The sequence below is a fragment of the Phalacrocorax carbo genome, chromosome 25 (genome assembly GCF_963921805.1).
Source record: "Phalacrocorax carbo chromosome 25, bPhaCar2.1, whole genome shotgun sequence".
Classification (NCBI taxonomy): Eukaryota; Metazoa; Chordata; class Aves; order Suliformes; family Phalacrocoracidae; genus Phalacrocorax; species Phalacrocorax carbo.
The window spans coordinates 3,941,127-3,967,395 of NC_087537.1; the positions used below are offsets into that span (position 1 = coordinate 3,941,127).

Here is a 26,269-nt window from a genome sequence, read left to right on the forward strand (position 1 = left end):
TACAGTCACCCTCTTCTCATTCAGCACCTCAGGATTTTATACCTCCGGCGAGTTTTTATCCATGTCCGTCAAATCCTTTGAAAGAACTGAAAGAGCAACATCTTTCTGCAGATGCCACAGCGTAGTTGAATAGATCTCCATGCCTTCTACTCGGTAGTTTTCAATCCTCCTTACTTCTGAAAATATTCTCTCAGCCTAAGAACAGAAATTAAACTTAAAAACAAAATTCCACCCTCCAAAGCAGAGCGCACAGGTCAAGGTTAGAAGCCCCATATGTCCACACTGAGCAACCTCTTCGCTTTTTAAGTGTACCATGCAGAGCTACGAGTCCTGTAACTTCCCCTTCAAGCAAAGGAAGTGACTATACCCCAACATAGTTATGCCGGCAGAAACACAGCCAGCCCTCCCCAACCACCGACTGAGATTACGTTACCGCTTCTGTCACAGTGCACGAGCAAGGCAAAAAAGTTACCCACAAAAATCAGAAAAAGTATAGCGTACTTTTCTGGGCCAGTTATGATTATCAGCCTTTCTAACAGATGACAGGTATTACGTTCATGCTGAGTGCTACGCCCCTCCAGACACTGCGCATTGTAATTACAAGGCAAAAGGCAACATGGCAATCACTGCAGCAAACGCGGCTGACGCAGGGATTGGGGGCGTGCAGAAGCATGTGACAACATGTGTGCTTTATTTTCATTTAAGACAGCTACGCTTCTTATTAACAGTTGACTAATGAAGTCTTTCTGACATAGATATTTATTTCATAAACTTAAATTCCAGGTTACAACACTTGAAGCAGCAACAAGGCCTGGCTTTAGGAAACCATTAGGGTCTGTAGCCTCAGGTTTCAAAATAATCTATTAAGCAGCACAATGTGCTCCATCTTTAATCAGACTGTGCGTAGGGTTTAAAAACCGCTGCTGAAACTTACTGCATTGGTCTCCTGTACACAATCTGTCAAAAAGTGTTTCAAAACCTTCTGAGGAAACAGGCACATCAGCTATCAGGACAACAGTGGCAAGGAGAGTTCAACTGCTGGACTACCCTTAACCTCTCACTTCTGTTTCTGAAGCGGTTTGACATCACCTCAGCTGTGCCAATGCTGTCATTTCTGCAGCTGCAAAGGAAACTAGGCCATTGATGTGATCTGCGTTAACTAAAAGGGGTGAGAGAGGTTTTTGGGTTTAGAACTCAAATTGTTCCAGTGATCTCATTTACAACACTGCAGTGCAATTACATCAGCACAGCGTGGGTGAAGATGGGGAGAGGCAAGGAGGAGACCCCAACGGTTGGATGCAAGAGGAAATAGCATTAGAAGAAAACCGAAGCGTAACTCAGCCTCTTCAGGAAAACTCGATGACTCACGCAGATTCGAGATCTAAATCCACTCCAGACATAATTTTTATGTTTATACAATTATCTCAGCTGTAAACTTCAGCTTTTGCAGGAAATCTGCAGGTTTTGGGCAAAGCTACGCAAAAAACAGGTGAAAAGAGTCAGAACCAACCCTTGCAGTTCCTACCTGCATATACTCCGCAAGTTCAAAGTAAGCTCTCCCGATTTGGCACAGCACCCAGCCAGTGTTGTAGTGGTGGGATGGTAAATGGCTTAAAATATTTATCGCTTCTTTGCAGTTGTAGGAACACAAGGCTAAATAACCTTTCCCCATGTCACGAAGAAGGCTCATCAAACCTTCTAGGAGAAAAATACAATAAATAAAAGTGGAAAAAAAAAAGGGACAGCTGAGATTTATTTACTTGAAACTGCTAATCCCATAAGCTCTTCATTGTGGGAGGCACTGCTCCTGAATTTGCTGATAAAAATCTTCCAGGAGTTCCCAAACACAGGCTTATGCACTCTTAACTTAGGCATAATATTCTAAACATCTACTTTTGTCATGGAAGTCTGACAGTAACAACTTCTTAAGCCAGCAACACAACACTCAGGAACAGAGAAACTCTGAAGTTCAGGGCAACTGGAGTTTTGCATTTACAGCAGCTATTCAAACATTTTGTTAGGTCTCAACAGTTTCCACATGTCTGGTATCCATGGATACGCCTTCTTGCTGCCTGGAAACATTATCGAGCCAAAAGAGAGGAATTCAGCAGTTTGTCTAGGATTTTCTGACAATCTGAACAAAGACTTGTTTTTAAACAAATGGGAAATATGAAGGGAGAACTGACTACATAAACCCAATTTTGAGGGTTACTCATAGCTCCTTTCAATCAGTTTCCAGGGATCTTGCCTGAAAACATTGTAATCACTAATAAGGACAGAGCTTGCAAGATATATCTGCTTACAGCTGGCCACCCTTAACACTTCTTCACGTGTTCTTTGTAAGTTAACTAGAAGAGATTGAATTTCATCGGTTTTTGTAATGATACAAAGGCGGTAGCTGCAGGCTAACTGAAACAAGAAAGAAGCAAACACTGGAGCAACATTGTTTTTTTCATTCAACCTTAAAAAACCAGATGTATCAAGTTTTACTCTACTACAGTCCAACAGTGTTCAAACAGACCTGCTGCTGCCTTCTGTAGCGTAAAAGCCTGGATCTGTGGTGCAACAGTGGAAATTTTCCCTTCGGAAATGATGGAAGAGTCTAGTTTGGTAATTTCCAAACTGTCATTTAAGTTTGGTTGAGTTATTCCTCCCTTATTTGTTTTACTTTTTGTTTTTCTGTTTGGAATCTTAGGTGGAAACTTCATTTTTAATTTTTTGCTATTTTCCTGCAAGAAAAAGAGTAAGAGTTACATATTTTTAAAAAAGCATTTTAAATTCGGAAAAACTAAACTTGAAAGTGAATTGTATAAAATTATATTTTTGCCTCTTTGCAGCTTTAACAACCGTGCCCAGCCATTTGACTTTTAAGCTTCAGTACACAGGCACCTCATACCTTTGTTGAGTGTTTAGTAGTTCATTTTTAAAGAGCAAACGTTCACATTGCCTAACTACAGTCCTTGAGTGTTTGTGCTTTGTTCTGCTCCACTGTTTGAAGACCAGAAAATATATGAAGATAACTTTGTTTTGGGTGTGTGTGTAGTATTTCCTCAAAATGAATTCTTCAATAAATACATCTGAGCAACAAAATCTCTTTTCAAATGGGCTGAGAGCCAGCAGCACCACAGCATCTGTCAACCCAGAGCGTATCGTTGGTTTTGTTCATGATACTCTTCTTCCTACTATTTTAGTTGAGCACTTGAGAGCTTAAAAAAATAAACACATTATACAAAAAATGTCATGGTGCTAGAGCCAGATATTTCCTAAGTTCAGCTCATTTAGAACCTGTCCGTAAGCTGCTAGAATTGCTATGCACAGGGGGAAATTATTAGTCAGTGCAGTGGTGCGGGTAAGAAACCCACAAGTTTGCAAAGTTTATTACCTTTGTTGTAGAGCTATCACTAGTAAATAGGCGAGAGCTTCTTCGAGGCAGTGCGTTTGGTGGAGCAGCAATTGTTGGGCTCAATACCTGAGGTGTTGTACTGAAAAAAAAGGGCACATGAAAAAATAAATTACTTCACTCCATTTTTAATAAAAACAGCTTTTATCTTCGCTTTAAACAAAAATGCTCAAGTACTATAGTACAGATATTCCCACTTCAAGGGATGGAAAAAAAAGTCTGCCTGTTGCATGTTAAGAACACCAGCAGAATTTCCTTCCAGCTACTTTTTCATGTATTGATGAAATGGTCTAACTGCAAAGGAGATTTAAAACAACGACCACCCACAAGCTTCCTACTTATCCACTGACATTATTTTACCTAACAAAAACCACACTTCTTCCTCATCCAAAGAGGATTTCTGCAGGAACACCCACACGGGCTGGGCAAATAAAGCACCAAATTCCTTCAAGGAAGGAGATGCAAAAGGTAATACCAAGATGATTTTGGGGTGGTTTTCCCCCTACCTTGTCTGTGGGCCAGAGCTCTGAGTTTGTGCAACAAGAATTGGAGTGACTTCCCGGCTATTTCCGCTCTGTGAGAAGACAGATTTCGTTCCAGCTTGGCTTATCCTGCTGACAGTCTGCATAACACAAAGTTTCTACAGGTTTGTTATATCATCACTAAGAAGGCTCAATCTCTGCTATATCAAACCACATCCATTCGCCTATCAAACACTGCACAAAGGAAGCTAAATACAGATTCTTTCAATAAAGGGTGAGGGTCCCCCTCCAAGGAGCACCCATCAAAAGCATTTTTCCTTCTACCTGTTAAAATGCCAATAACACCAAGTTTGCCAACTTCATGCATGTTATTTGAAAGATATAAAATCTCCATCTAGTGGCAAGAAACTATACGTTAAGATGTTTGTGCAAGAATAAAAGGGGAGTGAAAAGATGTGATATTTAAAGTTCCTTCTCCACAGAAAGTTGTACAAAAAAACCAACCGCAAAAAGAAAAATATTTTTGAGTTATCCTATTACCGTTGCATCCCCTGTGCAGCACACCTGTTCATAGCATAAATCAGTATTTAAAAAAATTAAATCATTATGCATGAACCTTTGGAGCGGATACAGAAATAAACTGCTTCGTCAAAAAGGACCTGCGTTATGCAGCATAGGAAGTTAATCAGCAGATGCCTACAGTCAAGTTAACACGGAGCAGCAAGTTACTGCACGTCAGCTGAGCAGCGCTTTGTGTGCACATGCACATTTTTTGTGCCTTTTATTTGCTGCAGGTAACAATTATTTAATATGACTTAGCACCAAAACATTGTCTATCTTCACACATCTCCAGAGAGCTAAAACATGCACTTTGATGCCTACCCTGGAACAGCTAAGGTGTGGGAACTTCCAGCTGTGATAACCTGACTGAATCTGAGACCTAAGGAACAAGTTCAGATCAAAGTTCGTTGGCTGACATGTACCCTTCCTGTAAAGGATTTGGAACAGGTCCTGCCCTCCCTGCCTTTTAAAGAAAGCTTAAACGCCGTCCTTCTGCCCACTCCAGGGACACTAACGTTCAATTCTGTAATGGCTGTTTGGAAGGGACGTTCTTTAAGACACCAGAAATCGGCAAGTGGGATCGATGGCAGCATGAACACCAGATTAGGCATTATCTGACTTCTAATGTTTTGCCCTTCCCTTCCCAGTTTCTTTGTTATCAGAGGACAGCTTAGGCGGCCAGCAAGCATGCTTGCCCACTCAAATAGGAAGTCTTTGGATTCATCCTAATGTTTCATTCATTTACGTAAGTGTTTCCTAGGAAACTGCCTCCGTTAAGTCATACACATTCTAGCCACAGCTACACTAAACCTTTTCTAACTCAGTAATTTGAAGAGCAGAAGTGAAACTGCCCAAATAGTTATTTGCATTGGACAAAGCATGCAGCAGAATTCTAAGCTGTTTATTAGAATGTATTAAATGTTTGCATTTAGGCAGTAGCACAGATGCATCCGGGCAAAAAGCATATCCACGGATTAGTGAAATCTACACCGAGGTGCAGTCGCGCCATACCTAGCAAAGCAACGAAGCAGCAGCTACGATGTGATTCCCCAAAGCTTTTCATCTATCACGCAGTACACACGTGACATCAAATGCAGGTGAGTACTACACTGAAGAGCTGCACTTCGCTAACTATTTCAGTTTTCCAGACTCATGACAATTTACCTTCCTACACGTGCACAATCCACCAGAAGCCAGTGTTTTCAACTCTACCATGGAAAACTGGTTGGTCCTGAGCAACTACAGGATGGGAATTGGGTCAGCCATACAAAGCTTATTTCTAGCAGACTGTTTTAGCACAGTCCAGCCCCAACAGAACAAAGGCAAAAAAAAAAAGGCAGGACTTTCTATCAGTTTAGTCCTGCTTGCATTAACGAGATATCCATCTCTAGACATCTTAATGGCTTGTGCAATGAGATTCCAGAGTTCCCAGTCGCAGGCTTCAGAAGACCATCCAAAGAAAAACAAATGAACAAAAAGTTACTGCTTACTGGCTTTTATCCTTTTACATATTGGGCCAATGAGAAGAGACAAATACAGTTTTTAGCAGCTCCCAAATTTCATCTGCAGAATGGCACAGCAAGCTGAGCACCAACCATCTTGTCCAGAACGTCAAATATGGAAATTCAAGTTCTACTTTGAGGAATTCAACACTACTACTTGCACTGAGCTTCACTTTAAACGAGTTGGCCACCTATAAGGCACTAGCACCCCTCATGCAACTTCAGATTTACTAAAAATACAGGGAAAAAATCCTCAGGTTTTTTGTTTTTAGAAAAGAACAAATGGTTCTTCAACTGTCATCAACATTCCACCTCTCATTTATCGCTATAGCAACTATGGCAATTTCTTATAGAGTAAAAAAGACAATTTTTAGTTTCTTCTACACAAGATGTAGCCGAGGGAAACGGCACCCTTCTATCAGTCAGACCTCCACCGACCACAAGCAGCATTTTGAATTCTAATTTACAGACTAGAGCAATCAAGAACTGCCTGCAAGAAAGCTTCAGCTCAGTTGAGGCTTCTAGGATTATCTGAAGTCATCCCAGAAAAATATATTAATTTAAATTAAAACAAACAAAAAACCCAAACACAACTTAGTGAAAACTCCAAGTTTGGACCGTCTCCAGACTCCTCTTTGCACACTGAGAAATTATGAATGCTTTGATGTTTAGAAGCATCAGTGTTTGACACTCCTCTCTGACGGCAGGTGGACAGAAGACACAGCACCTTCCTCAGGTTGCCCCTGGCAACACCAGCTAGGCAGTCTGCACATGCCTAGCGCTTTGGGTGGGGAAAAAGGACTGGCTTTAATTAGAAATAGAAGACTACAGCTTATCGTCATAAAAGCTGAGAAAACAAAAATCTGCTTTGCTAGCCAAAGGAAGTACCATGATAAGCTGAAAATATTTACAACGCAGATATCATTACTTGAGATATGGTGTATTTTTTTTTCCCCTTACTGCTTCATTTGGTTAGCTGAAAAGATTATCTTCAAAAAGAAAAACAACACAAAGGCTTTAGAAAGAGTTATTTCAATGTAACAAGACTGTTCTCAACAAATTCCATTTCAACTAACACTTCAGCAAAGTCTAGAAAGTTTTGTCAGGGAAATACCTGACCTATTGCAGGCAAATTAAAAATAAACTGCTCCCCACACTCCCACCCTCACTAGTCTACAAATATACATAAGCTGGTGAACAACATTTTATTTTGCTGCATTAAATAATTGTTAGTAAGAGCTGGGGGTGGGGGGTGTTTGGTTTTCCGTTTGTTTGTTGTTTTTTTTTTTTGTTGTTGTTTTACACACATATTGAAGACAAATTATATATAAATTTAATTCTCAATTAACCCACAACTAAAGGAGGTTTCGGTGAGTTCCACACTCAAACTGTTTCTCAAAACAGCTTTTGTAAACAGTTGAGTTCTCCCCACCGTCAGCGCAGTCCAGCCCACGTGCAATGTTTTTTAACCTGCATTATGGATTCTTCCTTAAAGCCCACCGCAACATCAAATTCACAGAACAGCAGTTACGTTCTAGAATGGCAGATACCTTCTTTGAAGGTGCTCCTGTAGATGGCACATCAATTACTGAAGAAGAGTTTGTGTAGTTTTGTAAATACGATCCGTCTCCAGGGCTTGGGGTTTCTAGTGGCAGAATTCCAAAGCTGAGAACAAAACGAAGAGGAAGGGTCAAAGGCTGGGTATTAGATCACAAGAGCTGGCCCGATTTGGTGGTTAAAACAGAGACCCAGATGGTAAACTTTATTTCAGAACTACTTCATTGATTTATGTTAACCCTCTAAGATCTTACCATCCTGATCTATAAAAGACACTTTAATAGAAAGTATTCTTATTCCTGAAGTTGAAGAATACAGAACTTCTTTGTCTGCCTGCACAACAACTAATAGACACAGACCACTCAAGTATTAATGGCTAGTAACACTGTTTAAACGAGCTGGCATATAGGACAGAGCATACATTTACATGCTTTTTAAAGGAGAGCTATTCTTCAAGGAATGCTCTTAAGATTTTATTTCAGAGCAGAAATATATCCCTTTAAAGATTTTTCCAGTGTGAACACTGCAAGAAGCAATATACTGAACCAAGAGCTCCTCTTGTAATCAAAAATACCAACTGCTTGTTTGAAAAACAGAAGACATTAACACCAGGACTGAGAGCAGTTACTGAAGTTGTTCAGCTTTTGCTTCTGCAGCATTATCTATAAGATACGGCCAACACGCGTGTTCCACTACGCCATTTCAAATCACAGACGCTACCAACGGCACAGCTGTAGACAGAAATTGCCTATCTCAAGAACTTACCTTGGCGTTAGTGGGCTCAAAGCAGCAGGTCCCCCCAGTAAACTTCGCCCAGTTTTTGGTTTATTTTGAGCCTGTTTAGACAATATGGCAGTTCCTGACCCAAGCGGGACTGCGTCTGGTGAAATTACAGCCGAGTCAATGTAAGACATAGAAGAATCTGTGTTCAAGGAGGAATATTTTGAATTGGAGGATTCTAGGTTAATTCTGTTCAACTCCTGAAAAATGGAAGGCAGCTGTTAGATACCCACGCAGTGTAGTTTCTAATTAGCATTTTTCAGTTAAGCGGGAAAGACTGCTTTCAATAAAATGATTTTAGCAAAACTCACAATTGTGTCTTGTGGTGTTTCCATAAGGACAGTCTCAGGCTGTCGATGGGATATGTTGTGATTAGACACCAATGTTGTGCAAGTGTTAGGCAGACAGCTGCTGAAGTTCTGTAAAGATGTTAATTTAAATGTTTGGTCAGGGTCTGGTTTTTCACCTGTAAGATTGGAGGGAGATTGAAATAAGAGTTATTCCTGAGACCGTACACTGAATATTCAGTCTGAAACAAGGATGACAGGAGACAAAGTATTTCAGAAGGGGTGTGTTCTTATTTCATTGTTTTAAACCCCCTTATGCTAAATCAGAAGTGCCCTTCCACTACAAAACCCTGGATAATCAGTTCTAATAGACAGACTTGCTATTTTAAGCTATCCTCAAAAGCATGGTTTTCTAAGAGTCTACTAACTGTAGGTTGGGGACAAAAAAGGTATTGTTAAATCCAAAAAATGCACAGGCAGTGAAAAATGAAAGAAAACAAGACAAAAGCTCCAAACACTAGCAAAGTATTTTAAATGCATTATTGCTCACAAAACCACTCCCAAAGAATTCTGCTGGAATTTTCCTTACTAGCTCTGGACAGGGAGTAGAATAAACCTTGCCACATGGCGATGGCAAGTCAGAAAGCTTGACCAGCCAGAAACGTAGAAAACCTCTTCACTAGTAAAACAGCTCTGCAGACTTACCTATTTCACATAGCGATTCAAAAGGGGACCAGAGGAAAGGATTTAAACTAAGGCTCTTTTGGTAACATTCTGATCCTTTGGCAAGCCGGTCTGTCTTGCTGCAAAAAGAATGTAAGTTTATAGACAAACTTAAGAACAGCACTTTTGTTCAAGACAGCTTTCCAGAAGAGGAGTTGAAAAACAAAAACATGTTGAGAGTCACAGCAATATTCCGCATTTTTCAAGCCACAGAGTAATACCGAGTTCTTTTGAAGCTGACATATTTAGACACAGATGAAAGTTACTTACGGAGCCCTCAGAGAAGTTACATAAGCACTAGTATAGGTTGAGAATTTTTGTCATAGAAAGACACCGTACTTTGCAACAGCTTTTTAATTTTTGCAGACAGCAACCTGATTCCTAGCCTTCCAACCATTGTAAATATCTATGGATAATATTTTTGCATATAAATTAGGGGCTAAACTGAACACCTAAGTATCTGGCTACAAAGATAGCTTCTTTTGAAATACATTTTTTGGAAAACACCTATACTAGGGAAAAACCCAAGAACCCCACTATTTCTATTCAATCTGTCCACATTTACCAAAACCTTTCTTGTATCTAAGCAAAAGCAAAACGCTTAAATTTGTAAGGTTATTCTGACTGGCAGTCCTCAAAACTTTCGTTTGAAGGTTATAGCAATACCTAAATACCTAAATATATATAAATACCTAAATACCTAAATATAGCAATACCTAAATAAAATAGAGAAAAATCAAAATGGCAACACTGAGAAACAGGTCTTGAGAGTTTCTGTTAGGGGAGAGCACAGAACAAACTCAAACGTATACAAAAAAAGAAAAAAAAGACTCTTTGAATTCATGCTTAACAACCTGGAAAAGAGGGATTTGTGTTTTCAGTCAGTCAGAAGCTCTGCATTCCCTAGTTAGATGGCTTCCGCAACTATCCACCTGTGTCTATCATACTCCGAAATTGTGCAGGCCATATAACCCAGAGACAGGCGCACCCTGTGGCAACTAAAAATATATTTGACTAAAATTGGGCTTGGCCAAATAAAAGCCTCCAAACTTTATTAGACAAAATAAAAATGCAACATTACCAGTAGACATGTCCCAGTAAGGAGAGTGTAAAGCATGCAGAGTCACCAAACTCCATAACAATGTCATCATGGCTTTTCTGTTTATTCAACACTCCACCAGATAAGATCTGCTCTCCTTCTGCAAGCCTTTTTAAAAAAGAAGAGGTTTAAAGGGGTTACAAGGCTCACAGTATTGGTAGTCCAGTGTTTTCACCCTGCTGCAAACAAAAACAGAAATCCATCATCAGTGTTCACAAGTTTGGAACCACGTACAAACTAGTTCCTGCAAATGAATTTTCAATAATTGATGGACTCCTAGCAACATGGAGGTATGCAGTACTCTGAAGCCAGATCTCTCTACTGGGAGGGAAGAAAAAACAAACAAACCCAAAAGCCCACTCCACTCCAAACCCAGAGACACATGAACAACCTGACTTTTCCAGAAGTGACTAATCTTAGGTAGAATACTAAGTGGAGGGTGAGAAAGTCGACTAGACACTTCATTTTTGAAGGTACTTTACCTAGTAACGAGCCAAGACAAAGCTTAGTTTGGCTTTGTTTCCTAACTCAGTTAAGATCCAATATCGGGATATGGCACAGACTTTGGATTTTAACGCCTTGCTTTCTTGCAAGAGGGTCTCAAAAGGAGAGCAAAGGCTTGGTTTGCATTTACTACACCTGCCACGAGCAGTACGGCTCACGTGGAATAGGCCGCTCACTGTGAAGCCTGAAAATGACTTTATACAACTTCTGGGGGATGGGAGGCATTCTTCTGGCATTTGAGACCGACACCTGCACGAACAAATAAATTTCTTCTTGCCTCCGCTTGAAATTATACTTGTAGGTAGATGCTTCTATCACGTATAGACCATTCTCACAAGAAAATAAGGCACATCTGTATAAATGAGCTCATAACTGTAACAGCAATGACAGTTAAATTTAACAAATTTTAAAGAATACGTTTAAGAAATCCCACCTATCTAACTGAAATCTGTTCAGCAGCTGAGGTACTATATGCAAGCACCAGACTTTGTAAAAGCAAGGGATGGAACAATCAGCTTCAAATTAATTCCTCTGGGACCTTTCCAAGTAGAGCATTAACACGATTTCCCTTTCAAAGGAAGATGCAAAGCAACCTGTATCCTAATAGCTTCAAAAGTGTTAAAAGAGCATCAAAAGAAACACAATGAGCCAAGACATCCTCCCAACTCTAAAGATGTCAAAGGACTCGTGTAATAAAGAGTACCAAAGATTAAGGAGCTTCCCCTGCTGCCTCTGGAGAGGCCTGCATTTTGGTTACATATTGCGAGCAAGATCACAAACCCTGCAAAAATAATCACATCATACCGTGTGAAACTCTAAACATCACGTTACCTATTCTAAAGAAATTAAACTTTTGTTTTGGTCATTGAAAGAGGGCCACTGAGAAACAAACCCCAAACCCAAACAAAACACCAAAAACCAGAACCCCAAACCAAAAAAGCCACAACACAAACACAAGCTGTTTTACAGACAGACATTTAAGCCTCTATAAAGAACCCCTGCAGTATTTTAAGTTGTTTTGAATAAAAGTTTTTGCCTTTCTTGGTTCCTCGTCTTCTCCATTCTGTACCTTAGCCAGACATTGTTTGCTACATTTGAGCTGAAAAGTCTACAGAGAAGTGAAATACCCTCATCAACAAACTCTCAGGGCATTAGGGCCTATAATTTCATTATATACTCTTGCTGTTAGACTCCAGGAAACCAGCAAGATACCTTGATACCACTATGTCCCTAGCAAGGTTAATTTTGATGTTGAATACAGCATTCTTGGATGTGGATTCAAGGCGGGTTTGTTGTGGGTTTTTAAAAACACAGATTTCTGTTTGCCATCTTTTCCCTCACCCACCCGTCAGAGGTAACCGGGTAAGAGGAGCAAGCTTACTGAGCGGCCTAGCCATTAAATTCATACTGGAAACACTTAATGAAATAAGCAAGGTATCAGAGAAACACAAAACCAAACCAAACACTTCCCAGAGTGGTCTCCTTGAGTCATCTCAGCAATCAATGTTTTCTCCCCCTACACAGCTTGTCAGCTCCTTTGTAAGTCATTCAATACCTTTTAGAGGTTTCTGCAATATGGGCTAATGTTCGTTAGGTCCATATCTGAAAGCAAAGTGAATTGCACTTATAACAATCTTTAGAGCTGAAGGACCAATGAATTACTAGTTTATGCAAAATGACAGCTTTCAAAGAGAAATCCAAACAAAAAAACCCAAGCATTTTTAACCCTGGACCAAGCATAAAGGTTTTACTTACTTGCTGAGGTCAACACAACATTTTGCAAGCAGGTATTTACACTGTGGGGTAGTACAGCTGTGTCCCTTTAGGAGCCTGTATGCTTTATAGGCCTTTCCTGAGCGGTAGTAACACGTTGCCAGTAAAAACAGTGCTTCTTCTGAATGTACTAAAAATTTAAAAAACGAAGAATCATCAATTGGTTGTCTACCATTTTGATACGAGGAATTTGGGGGCAGGGAGTAAAAGCCAGCTAGGAAGAAGATACAAGAAAACAAGTATTGATATTAGAAATTCATTAGTGAATGATGTGCATTTCTTTACTTGTCAGCATATAACAAACTTCCATGTGCCATTTTCTTGTAGAGTCAGACCAACTCTTGATATCTACTGCTGTAAGAGAACTTTGATCCTTCTGGCTATTCGATCTAAATAAGTGATTAGCCAGCTTGTTGTTAAAACAGCAGCAAGTCAAGCAAAGCAGTCATTCCTAGTAAAACAGAACTACTTTAACACCATTGGCTACACCAAGACTTGGCTCAGAGTATTATCACACCTGCTAATAACAATTTGCTCTAGCTTAAGCAGCACAAACACTGGCACGACACAATGGCTGGAAGTACAAGAACTTTCAGAAGGAAGATCTATTTCAACCTAAGTAGCCTAATGAACAGTTTTAATCCTAATTTAAAGTGGTCTTTTCCTGTTTGCAAATTTACTTCTGTTATTTTTCTAAAGCACTTAATGCTACACCTTCACATGACTTAGTGGAGCAGATTCAGATTTTAATGACTACTAAAGTCAGTCAGTTATATTGGGGTAGAGGTGACTGATAACTGGTCCTTTTTGCTGCCTACACTTATTTCACTGGGAGCATAGTTTAACATTACCATTCAGATGCTTTAATTATTTTCTGTTAGGAAGGAGCAATAGGGATAAGCTCTCCTACAAATCCTCTTCCCAAGCTGAGCCCTCACAAGTTTCTAAATTTTGAATGAAGTAGGCAAACTTCAGGAAAAACCACCTCTGTCTAAACAGAGAACAAGAGTAATCAAGACAGAAACATTTCTCTATGGCATAGAGTGGAAATATTTAGATTTGATGTCTGCTTCAACACTTCCTCCATTGCAGAGATGAATTACGTACCACACCGAGAACGTTCTATTCAAAGAGCTCGACTTGGGATCCAGATTTAAGACTGAGGTCAGACTTGCCCATTTCATCTGTGATTACAGCATAAAGAACAGAGAGCTAACCCCTGAAGTAACTGTAAAATCTTACTGTAAAATTATCAGCTGAAACTTTAAACACCAAGGCAGTTTTGAGAGGCAACGGTGAGCATTACCACGATGTGGTGCTAATTCAAGCATTAAGCTGTGATTATTGAAATATCTGTATGACTACATTTTAACCTGGTTTCCCAGGGTTTAAACAAAGAGAAGGAGATACCCAAATACACTCACAGATTATGTACAGCCATGGAGTCTTACCCTGCTCTTTGTACTTCCCCAAATGTTACACTCAAATCACCTTTACGCAATGGTGTATTTTAAAATCAAAGAAAGGCTGTCTACAAGAGGCAAGCAACTTAAATCTCCAAACAATTAAGAAACACACATTACTTCATACTTTCAGAACACACTACCATGCAAATGGAATTCAGAATTAAAAGAAACAGTTCTGATGGTTGTTCATCTACCTACATGGAACTCTTCAGAAAAATCAATATGAGCATTGCACAAAAACCTCTTCGGGCAACCTGTTCAAATCCTTTGCTACACTGAAAACTGACTATTTTAAGTTTGTGTCACCACCCAGACTGTGACAATGGAAACTGAAGACCCAAAGAGGGGACATTTTATTAGCCTTACCCTAAAAGCACCAGGAGATATTTTTTGAAAATCAAAAAGTTAAATCAATTCTTTTATCCACTAATTTAAACACACTTCAAGAGTTCTGGGAAACTACCAAGCCACAGATGTCCCCACAAGGACAGTAATTGCAGGTAGATTTAAAAGAAGCTGTTCTCAGGGTAAAATCCCTACTGCCTATATGGAGTCACCATATTCAAGTTCAGCAGCTTCTACTCTGCAGTATAACTACTTATTTCAACCAGAAGCCAGATGTTTTGTTAGCAGTTAATTGCTTGAACCAAGTGACAGCATGCATGCTGTTCTCTCTCAGCACTGTTGGTCACTGCAAAAAGGCTGTTTGAAGTACTCTTGCAGAGTATTATTCTGTAAAGATAGTGCCAGTATCAAGTCACTTATTTTTCTCTTGGCTGCTGCAAAAAGTGGATTCTCTGCATTTCTACATCCTTCACAATTACCTTCAATCTAGCATTTCCCTGCATCTCGCAATGTGCTGCCTTCACAGAAGACATGTCATCCCTATAACACTATTTCCTTTACGCCCACCTAGATTATAAGGTTCCATAATATTCCACACAACACTTCTCATTTTAGCACCAGATGGAAGACCCGAGATTTCATGGGTAACCTTGACATGAAGAAAAAAAAATGTCTTTACTTCTCAAAAATTAGGTTTGTGCTTCCATTGCCAAGAAGTGCATTGTGGGCATGTCAGGCAAAACATTGAAAGCAAAACATTTCATTATAAAACATGGAGCATGAAACGGGTTATCTAATTTAATTCACATTTTAAGCTTAGGTTGATGAGCTTGAGAAATTATATTACACTTATATCTTAGCTTAAGGGTTGAGTTAGGTTTTTCTCATGTTAGTGATTAAGGGGACAATACCTGTCAAAAATGAAGAAAAGCTGAACACCAGTATAGAGGAGAAAGAAGTAGAGAAGAACAAAGAACTTATCTGAGATCATGGAGAAAATATTAAGGAAGAAGAGGGACTAGAACACAAGAAAGTGGTCTTTGAAGGACACAGGAAAAGTATGGATTTATGTTACTGCTGCCTGCTCAGTATCCAAGACATCCTAGATCTGACAGCATTACAATCAAGTAACAATTAGCAAGAATTCAACAGAAGATTCCTATTCCGTATGTTCTGATTCTCATTGTCTCAATTTCACTACGCTTTTCTCTCATCATCACAAGGTTCTCTTTCAGCTCACACACCAAGCAAGGTAGCTGAACAGCATTATTAGCAAAGACAACTTTCAATACCAAGACAATCTGTAGAATTTTTGTACTGCATCTATCCTCAAGTGCCCTTGGAAGATGCTTAAGTTCATTAAAAAAAACTCTTTCCCATTTGATACCAAACAGCAGATCACTGTAAACATTGTATTTAAACACACAACTCCGAGTTTGATTTTTTTAAGGAGGTTTTGCTCTAAAATAACATTGCTGCTGTTATATGGTTTGATTCTCCAACATAACTGTGAGGCATTCTTCCACTTTCCCCAAGCAGAAAGTTCAGAAGTAAAACAAAGCAAGACCAGAGGCTGAAGAACCCTATATCAAAATTGAAAAAAACCATCAACTTTATATTTGCAAAGTACATACCTTCTGCATATAATCTTTCTGCAAGGAACACTGCATCGCGGTAAGCATAGTGGTTAAGTGCCTGCCATATAGCAGCCTGCAAGACAAGAAAATAATCTAAATATAGAGAAGCTTTAAAAATGCAACACTCATTAGCTCTTACTGCCAAAAGGCAAAGTCCAATTTTGTTTTACTGGAGTCATAAAAAGAATGGAGAAGGATAAATACCCAGGCCAAGTTTTAGTTGTTTCAACTATTAGTAAGGAGACAAAAAAAAAAGAAAAACAACATAGCACTGAAGTCATGAACCAAACTAAGAACACTGCTCTCTAGTTACTGTACACAACCATCCACAAGCCTCAGCCAACATGCACTGAAATAACAGCGAGTACTTCCTCTCGTTACTGAGTTCTAGCCTGGTGCATAACTGAGCATGAAGTGTTGCAAACTACCATGCATTAAGTAAGGGTAAGAACAGAAACCACCCCCAACTGGTTACCAGAGTATTCCATTTTGTTCTTAGCTGAGCCCAAGGAGGGGCACGAGCGGTGGGAAAAAGCTAGGGTGCTCAACCCATTTTAATGGCATTACACATAAACCCATTTAAACTATCTCCTCTTGAGACATGCCAGACCAAAAACCAACAGGACTAGAAACCACGTCAGTGTCTGAGGCTGCCAGTAGACGATTGCTGTTGATTAGGTGTGTAGGTATACAGCACTTTCCTTGAAGAGATATCAGTGTTCCCTTAAGAACAGAGATGAATGCGACCCGCTGCTTTTTGTTGTGGCGTTTTGTTTGGGTCCTTGCTCACCAGCCACCTCTTTACTGGCGCTAATTAGGATGGTGAGGTATCACAGAACAAATGCAATGCAAACGAGATGGGAAAATTGATATATACAGACATATATGAAGTCAACCCACTTCTGCATTTTGCTCATATACCCATACTTGGTCAAAGCCAGGTACCTGCTTAAGGGTACTACCTTCTTTTTTTATGAACACCAAGCTCAAGAGTTTGGGACCATCAATATTTGTACAGACCTGATGGCACTACTCCAGCGAAACACAAATCAAACATACATGCAGGTGTGCAAACTGTGTACACCATTAAAGCAGCTGTCAAAACTACTTGCTCTGCTGTTACCACAGCAAGAGCTGTCCAGCAAAAGAACAGGCCTGGGGTACGCAGGTTTCACAACAAACACTACTCGGCCAGTTTTCTTCAGATCAGATTAAAAGCCTTCTGCTATCTGTATAAGAGGGGTGGGATGGGAAAAAATAATTCCTTTTAAGATCTGTTCAGCTTTCCTCCCCACCTATTTCAAGCGGTGGTGTGCACGCTTGTCAGGGTTTGCGTTCTGAGGTTAGCTGGGTTGGTATCAAGCAGTTCCTTCCCATCTGGCAGTCTTGCTCAAGTTCCAGAGCAGTTTCCCATAAGCAAACAGCCATTTTGCAGTAGTTTTGTTATTAGTGATCCAAACAAAATCTGCACTTATGAACTCAAGGCACTGTGGTCTAGTATTTCTTCAATATCCATCAGCAACCGAAGACAAACAGAATTAGCTTCTGATACCCATCAGACACTCCAAAACTAAAAGAAATCTTCCAGAGCTAAAGAAATAGTGTCCTGTAATGCTATTCCCAGAAGGGAAAGGCAAGAGCCAATTTCATCTAAAAAAAAACCCAAACATCACATTGAGTTACATGTACCATATGCTACTTCTTCCAACACAAACTTGACAAACTCAGGGTGCGAAAAATGCGCAAGTTCTCTTCACGGGAAGCCTACACAGTCTTCATGAACAGTACACACCAGAGTTTCCAATTACTATATAGAATATTATACACAAAACCTCTACAGAGATGCTTCCCCCCCCCCCCCCCCCCCCAGTAGGTCCCAATGATATACTTAAAAAGTCAACAGGTACTTTTAAGCTCGTGTGAAAGTATTTGAAAACAAATTCTCTTAGTTTGATTATTATAATACAAACACCTTATTATTTCTCTTTGGCTGAATTCCATGCTTCAGATAACTTCAGCCATAGAATCTGCCTGAAGTGGTTACTCCCTTTTACCTTGAAAAGCTCCAAGGCTGTACGTTGTTCTGTGCACCGTGGACATCATGGTACGAAAAGTACAAGACAGAAGGAGGGCATTAAAATCTTCCAGACTATACCCAAATTAGAGCAGCCCACTGTCTCCTTTCTCTCTTGCTCTCAGCAGCAGCTCTTCCCTTACCAAGTCATGAGTGACTTTTACATGAATGTATCCAAGTTGTGCCATCTTCAGGTTAAGAACATTGTCTTTACAGGGTCGTACCTCAGCATGCTTACAAAACAAAGGTGTGGGAGTGGTAAAATCAGTGTCATTTGACTTCTCAAACAGGAGCAAGTTGACAGAAACAATCTTGCCAAAGGTTAAGAGGGGACACGAGTGGGGTTTGGCTATATCACAGCCACATCATAAAAGTTACGCTACCTACTGGCTCAACAATTGTTGCTGAGCAGAGTCCCAGGGAAAGCAAGAGGTGAGCTGGTATTATCCCTGTTATGTAATAACTGTAATTTTGCAACCCAAAAGGTGCAAGTTGGACTCACACCTTCAACAGACGAATGCTGAAGGCTAGATCCTTGCACACACTCCCCTGGAAGAGCAGGGAGAGGAAAAGAAAGGTGGCAGAGAAAGAGCCATACCTATACGGTAACAATTTTCTATGAGAACAGATGCCTAAACTACAACTGTGTCTCAAACTACCGAAAAAGGTGACTTCTCATGCACTTTTAGGAAGCACGTTTTGGACAGGAACATCAATCTCTCTACAGAGTAGTAATTTAGTTTGTTCTAGCAGAAGCTCAATGCATCTACACATCATTAGCGGCACATGACAATTGCTAAACCACACCAGAAGAGTGGTGCGAAGCAAAACAACTTCGGGGGCATTTATCCAATAGAAATCCCAGAAGACTTCAGAGCAGGACAACACAGTACAGCCACGAATACAATCCAAATGCAGTCTTAATTTCCTCCCTATGGTAGTTACCAAATTTTATCTGGAACCTGTGAACAGAAACGCAGAGAAGAGCCTCCCCAAGCGTGTGCAAAGCAGTTGACATACTCTGGTTGTGATGTCTGTCCTCAGGACTATAAACACGGACAGGAGGGAAGCTTGAAGTGTTTCAAAGTTTTATTTAAGCATGGGTGCAGACCAGGTGAACCTCCAGGGTCCTAGTCGCTCATTTTAGATATGCATTAATTTGCAAATATGAAGCGAACAGGGAATTCCGAAACTACCATATCAGCCACAGCTCTGCAGCAAAGCATCCTCAGCGAGGAGAGCAAGAAAATAGAAGCAGATTCAGACAGGCCCATCTTCTATTCAGGAAGTCCTGCACATTGTCCAAGTGTCACTTCATACCTAAGCCAAAGGGCACTTAAGAGATAGGTGTTCTCTTCTGACAGTTATATAGCCTTGAAAATTATTTTCAAAGCTTTAAGGCTATTGACATGCTAAGCAGCTTCTATCATGATTGAGGGCTTCTTCAGGGTGGGCAGAAGGGAGGAGTGTTTTCCATGATCAGCTGTGCTGCATTTACTAGTTATGCAAACTCTGCTCATTAAATATGCAGACATCGGTATGGCATGTTTTCAGCCATGACAGTAGCCTTGGCGTTCAAGCACCATTCAAGTGGGTCACAGCAGATGATCACCTTGAACAGCTAAATTCCAAGGAAAGTGTTATTTTGTTTCCAAGATGTTTTCAGAAATATCTGGAAGGCATCCAGTCTGTTTCTCAGGGCATGGGATACAAGGCTTTGTTTGAGCTGGAGAGTTTTAAATTGACCGCATCAGGAAGTACAGTAGAGGTCTGCTGTCTACATAAACTCTGGCAGTTTTGTTCATCTTAAGGAATTTTTAAAAGTTAGTAAAACAAAAACCATCTAACTAGTGAACAGCATGCATTTTGGGACTTCAGTTTCATGTGATTAAAACCCAATATTTATAAGGCAACATACACGCACAGATTCCATTATTTATCTATCATGCTTTGCATATCACAACTGTAAAGACGACAGTTTTTCCCTGGAATGCTAAGCCCTGTAAACATCTCAAAGGCTGGGAGAGAACAGACAAATAGGAAAAATCTCTGCAATCACAAAAATGAGAAGTAGCGTCAACTTTTCCAGTCATCCCATTAATAAAAAGAAATCAGAAAATCAGAGTTAAGTACGCAGGCTCTGGCTAAAATGGGAATTCAGAAACGCAATTGCCTGCACCCAGATGTGTACTGCACAACGGAGACCACTCACTGGACACGTTAACGCTAGTGAGAAAACAAGCATGAGCTGGTTTGGAAAGGTCCTGTAGTACAGCAGTCTAATCGCTACACCGCTGCTCGTAGCCGTGGCACAAAGACGACTAGAGGTACAACACCAGATCCAGGCAGAACTCAAACACTGGCCTCATTTTGGCTGGCGCACTGGTGACTTCCTTGCCATTAAAAGCAGCAATACGTCCAAGGCCACAACAAATAATAAATCCTAAACTTACCAGTATTACTGTAAGAAAGGAATAACAGCAGTGCTAACACCAGCAGAACCACTGATTAAGGAATTATCTGGCATTTGAAAGTAGACAGCATCTAAACAGATATATCCATCATAGCAAAGCCCCATCAAAACATCCAAGCTGATAAGAGCTTGAGAATGGAGAATGCCATCAGAGAGATCTTTACCTATCTGAAAAATGAAAACAAGACCGCACATTTCTATCAGGGAACTCTCAGAATAGCAAATATTTTCCACTTGGTTAGTCTAATTAGCATGGTACAGGAAACATTAAATATTGTTTCCTGTATTTCACTCTGCAGTGCATTCTTGCTTCCTTTTCTATTGTAATCCCATGTTTTCCTAGAATACCCAACTGGGGCAAAACACCAGTCCAGCTCCAAGGGTAACAGCAACGGCCTAAGTATGACTGGTGTGGCAGAGGGACAGGGTGGCCGAAAGCATTTCCAGCACCACATCGACCCTTGCTCTCGGAGCAGACGAACAGAAGGCTGGCATCAAGGACACAAACCCCTGGTCTACGAGAGTGCCATCACCGTCACCATCTTGCACAGACAGGGCAGTCTTCCACAGGAAAAGTCTTTCTTCCCCTCCTACCTTTTCATTAAGCGGAGAGAGGAGAGCCAAAAGCAAGAATTTTCATGGCATTCACTACAGAACACAATCGGGTACTACCGAGACATCTACAGCGTGAGGTTCCTAGCATAACTAGAAAAAAACCCCACCCCATTAAAAAGCTTGAAAAAATAAAAAAGAATAGGAAAATGAATAAGATGACTGATTAATTAATATTCCAGAGTAGTTAATGAGCATACAGGAAAGAAGAAGCAACTCTCAATTCTGTGAATCATGCCTTTTGGATGGGAAGACTGAGAACAAGTGCAGGAAGCCCATCAGGGTAACTGTAGCAAGACTAAAATATGGTAGAACAACAAGAATTACGTTATTTTTCTCCCCTCGGTCTCCCATCAAGCTGAAGGTACCAACTCCCTGGGAGGAAGGAATGTCCTTCATCTGCACGGCACGTACAGAGCCGAGCACGCTGCGAGCATTTGAAAAATGAAACAGCAGCAAATGCAGAAAGGTAAGCGAGATGGAGAGGTATCAACAGGTCTCCCAGGGGATGTGCAGGGGGCGCCGAAAGGGCCTTTTCTGGAAGCCGACTCAGCTGCGGTACCGCCGGAGACCGACAGCTCCCGCGGGGCGGGCGGCTGCCCCGGGCCGGGGCCTGACGGGGGCAGGAAGGGCGAGGGCAGCGGGTCCCAGAGGCGCAGGGGATGAGAAGGGGACGCGCGAAGGAGTGAGGGAGCCCCGCCGGATCCCAGCCGGGAGGGCGGAGGAGCCCGGGCCGGCAGCGGAGAGCGGCCGGAGCGCCCTGCGGGCCGGGCCCGCTCCCACCGGCGGAGGGGGCGCCCGGGGCCCGGAGCTCCCCCCACCCAGGAGCGGCCCAAGCGGAGCGGGGCCCCCCGCCGCAGGAGAGGGCCCGGCGGCGGGGAGGCCTCCCCCGGGGAGCGGGCGACGCGACGGGCCCGGCTCCCCCCAGCCAGGCCGGGCCGGGCCTTGGGGCCTGAGCGCGGCGGCGAGCCCGAGCCCATGCCGCCCAGGGGTCGGTACCTGGACGGGTTCCTGCAGCACCGTCATCCTGCTCTCCCCGGCCTCCGCCTCCTCCTCGCCGAGTCCGGAGCGGCGCGGCCCCGGCGCCGCCTCAGTGCGTGTCCCGGCGACGGCGCGGCCCGGCCCGGCCCCAGCTCATTTAAACTCCCAGCGACCGTTACCGGGGCAGGCGGCGGGGAGGGAAGGAACGAGGCCGGCCAAGCGCCGAGTCCGCCCGAAGCTAGTGGCGGAAACACCCGAACCGTCTGCCGGAAATACCCGAAGCCTCAGGCGGAAAGAGCCGAGCAGCGACGGAAAACAGCTGGGAAAGCCCCCCCCCGCCGTCAGCCAGGCGGAAGCGCCTCGGCCGGTGGAGGCGCCCGAGCGCGGCCGGAGATGGCCGAGTGGGGCCGAGCCGAGCCGAGCGGGGAGTGCGGCGGGAGGGACCGGGCCCGGCAGCGGCGGCGGCGCCCCGGCCTCCCTTCGGTGCCCGTGAGCACCGGCGCGGCGGCGCAGGCGGCCCGGCTGAGGGAGGGATACGGCGCCCCTCAGTCCTGTCCCTCACAGCGGGGCGGGGGGCGGCTGCCTCAGGCCCTCAGCGCTAGCCTCCGGCGTGAGGGGGGGTGCGGCGAAACCCCCCCGCGGAGCCTGGGGCTCGTCCCTCAAAGGGCCTTTGCTCCCACGCAAGGTAGAAACTTGCACTTTGCCCCGCAAAAAACGGGGCTCTGGGGTGTCTTGGCCTGTCAGGAGCCGCCGGCATCCCTCACGGGGCCGGGCTGCAGGCTCCCGCCGCAACCAGCCGTGTGCGGTGTCCGCCCGGCCCCGGGAGCTGGGCTTGGGGTTCCCTCGTCCCTGCGCCCGGTGTGGGGGCTGAGCACGGCGCAGGCCCTGCCCCACCGCTGGCGGGGCGCGCGTGCTGCCCGCTCTCCCCAGCCAGGGGCGGCCAAGACAGGCAGGAGTAGAATGGGCAGATTGAGGTACCGGGGCGATTACAGCTTGAATTTCTTTGCAGGTGTGAGTTTGTCTGACATCTCCCAGCACGGAGAGCGCTCTCTTCCCAAAAGGCCTGAATAAAGATGCGCAACTACACTCCAATTTATTAAAAATACCGACCTATCAATAGCCACCTAGCAGAGGCCATCCTTCTCCAAGCCTCTCCGCGGGCTTCCTGTAACCACGTAACACCAGCCCCAGCACACGCACACACGCCTACACACGGACTCTGTGCTCTCTCCTGCTCCTGCCTTTGCACCTTTTTTGCACTTGCACTCAGCTGCCTGAAGGACGGATCCTGGCACTGCCCGATGTGCTGCTGAGCACTGCAGAGCACACGTGGGAGCAGGGGGCTGCATCTTCACGTGAGGAAAAAAAGTGGTGTGTGTGGTACGTCGAAAAGTTGCGTGTAGAGCAGCAGGGCTTGGCCTGCCTGCTTCCCCACTCTCTTTACAGATCTTTCTCCGCATTTCTGAAAAGCGTATTTACAAGTTTGTTATCGGTCCAGTAAATCTGCAGGTGTTTGCTTTCAGGGTGTGAGCAGGTTGGCATGGAAAGGCAAAGCTCTCTTCAATCCCTGACCCAAGACAAATAACAAAATGGGTCACGGAGCAGTGCTTTCCCCCAGGGATGGATACCTGGCTCGCCATCAGGTCGACCCAAGCCATTTCACTGAACATGAAGGGTGCAAACAGCACGACACAGTGAAGTGTCTGCCTTCTCTAAAGGCCTTTTGCCCCACACGCTGACAGTGATGATGGTGATGGGTGCGTACGTGGGTCTGGGGGTCTGAGGGAGACTTTCAAGGAGCACAGACCATAGTCATCATCCTCATCCTGATCTCGCTGCCCTGCTGTGCGCTGCTGATAACTCCTCAGGATGAAAGCTGGCTCCATCTGTCTCTTCCATTTCACAGGGCTCCGCACTAACTCTCCTGACATCCAGACCATCTTTGGTATGAGTCTCTCTCTGTCTTATCGCAGCCTGAGGAGTCACAGCCATAAGCTCTCCTTGGGGGGGGTGTTATTTTTACCCCTCCTCAGAGTCTGCTGGACTCCCAGTAAAGTGTTGGAACTATACAAGGACAGAGTGTGGACTATTGTCGTGGGATATCTCGATATGTAGAGATTCCTCCAGCCCTGAAGTGCAGGTCTGTGTGTGGAGGTCTCTCATGGGTGTCCACGGATGCTTTTTATAAACATCCGCGGGACTAAAGCTGCCTCCTCCCCGCAATCCTCAGCTTTTCCAGAGGAGGAGGCAGGGCACAAAGGCATGAGTGGAGTATACAGCTATGGAGGTATAGAGGTATATACCGCGCCTGTTCAAGTGCATCATTCCAACCTGCTTTGGTACAAATCAGCTCCGCTACCCTAAAGAGTCAGAACAGGTCCCCAAAGGGAAGCACGGCTGGCTGTTACCCCAAAGGTGCTTCAAAGGCTGGATTTCACAGCCCTCAGGTTTTCCTCTAGTTCTCTCCTCCGTTTTCCACTGCTCTCTTTCTGTCTGTCTCTTTGCAGGAGTCTCTTTAGTTTTAATTTACAGTGTCATTCCTGTCTGCACAGAAGCTGGAGGCTCAAATACAAGGCTTGTACTCGGTGCGTAGGAGCGAGAGTGCAGCCTCTTGGCTTGCCAGGGCAGGAATATCACAGCTAGCAGGGCCCCCAGTCTCTGCTATGGATTTCCTCTGCAAGTTCAGGCAGGTCCCCTGCCTCTCTGCTCGGTTCCTCTCTGCAACAGCACGTTCCTCTGCAGGATTCAACGCCACGGCGGTGGCAAGGGCGAACGTGACCCCGAGTGCGTGTGCAGCAAGCAGTGTCCTTTCTCACCCTGTCACTGCCGTCCTTTAACAGGTTAAAATACAGATAGTACACTAAAGATGTGAGATGCCCAGATTCTCCCTAATGGAAGCTGCAGAAATACCACAGACAGAAGCTAAAATCTAATCTTGCATCTATAAACAGCTTATGTTGCTTTTTTTGAGCATTTGAATCAAGCAGTGGGAATTGGGAATTGAAAGCAGCTGTTACTCAGACACTGCACAGAAACGAGCAAGTGGCAGCTGAAGTCAACCACATCGGAGCAAAACGCCTTCAATTTCTAGTCAAAGTCGTGGAGCGAGAACATTGGGATAAGGAACAAATCAAAGAAAAGCATTTTCTGCTCCCAGGTGTTCAGCTGATGGGAGGGCTGAGTTATCTGTCATGAATTATTCACCATTTCTAATGATGTTATGATGGTTTTTTTGCAGGTAAGAAGAGGGAGAGTACCACCAGCTCGCATCGCACAGCCCCCAGACAGCTTCTGGCTGTGAGCACACTGTCTGCCTGGAGAGGAACCGTCCCAGGAGCCCTGTCCTGGCTGGCTCCATCCCAGGCAGGACACCACCTGCACCCAGGAGCCCGCTGTCCTGTGCCAGGAGGACGGAGGTGTGATTTGGCCCAGAAATACCCGTTGCTTTCCTGTTTTCCTTCCCAATTGCTGATTCATCAGGATTCAACTTCCTGGAAAGCAACCTTCAAAACTGGACTTTTGGACTTGTCAGTGATATCAAAAAAAGAATGTTTTAAATGTTTTCTCTGATGGTTTTTGGGTTTTTCTAAAGGGCCTCTGGCTTTTTTTGGCTGGGATAGATGAAGGAGAGGTGCCTGCTGGTCTCTCCCGTGACAGGGGCAGTGGCAGGCCCAAGCAGGTTCTTCTTTGCTCCGCGGTGCAGTTCAGCCTGGACCTGGAGGGAATGCTCATGGGGCAGCATGTTGTAGGGTGGATGGGCTACAAGTCCAAAAAAGGGCTGGTTTTAGGGCAGAGAGGAGGCAAAGAACCTCCCGAGAACAGGGTGTCTGATGCAACCTGTCCCTCATGCTCGCTTTGCTCCAGGCCCACCCATCAGCAAGACACAGCCAGACTGCAGCCCAGCTCCTGGCCCCTCGCTGAGGGCGGGGTGATGAACAAGGACCTTCACCCCCCAAATCTGAACTCCTCCCTCAGATCTAGCGGTCATAAAACCTGCCTTGTTCCCCTTTCTG

The 26,269-nt window shown here is 43.6% G+C and overlaps 1 protein-coding gene across 8 annotated transcripts in view; it reads right to left on the reverse strand.

Moving 5' to 3' along the window:
- CDC27 (cell division cycle 27) overlaps positions 1-22,510 on the reverse strand; it is a 34,842-nt gene extending 12,332 nt beyond the window's left edge. Inside the window, exons 1-13 of one of the 8 annotated variants that reach the window (XM_064473564.1) lie at positions 22,275-22,509; positions 16,114-16,189; positions 12,651-12,798; positions 10,374-10,499; positions 9,275-9,372; positions 8,594-8,748; positions 8,268-8,482; positions 7,496-7,610; positions 3,907-4,040; positions 3,383-3,482; positions 2,522-2,729; positions 1,526-1,695; positions 43-195 (exon numbers count right to left, since the gene is read on the reverse strand). In XM_064473564.1, the coding sequence (XP_064329634.1) occupies positions 43-195; positions 1,526-1,695; positions 2,522-2,729; positions 3,383-3,482; positions 3,907-4,040; positions 7,496-7,610; positions 8,268-8,482; positions 8,594-8,748; positions 9,275-9,372; positions 10,374-10,499; positions 12,651-12,798; positions 16,114-16,189; positions 22,275-22,301 (1,725 nt within the window). In that variant the 5' untranslated portion in view covers positions 22,302-22,509. Of the gene's footprint in view, positions 1-42; positions 196-1,525; positions 1,699-2,521; positions 2,730-3,382; positions 3,483-3,906; positions 4,041-7,495; positions 7,611-8,267; positions 8,483-8,593; positions 8,749-9,274; positions 9,373-10,373; positions 10,500-11,328; positions 12,498-12,650; positions 12,799-16,113; positions 16,190-22,274 lie in introns of those variants that run through there. The other 7 variants (XM_064473563.1, XM_064473566.1, XM_064473565.1 and 4 more) reach the window with 7 other exon arrangements.
- Positions 22,511-26,269: the final 3,759 nt, after the last annotated feature.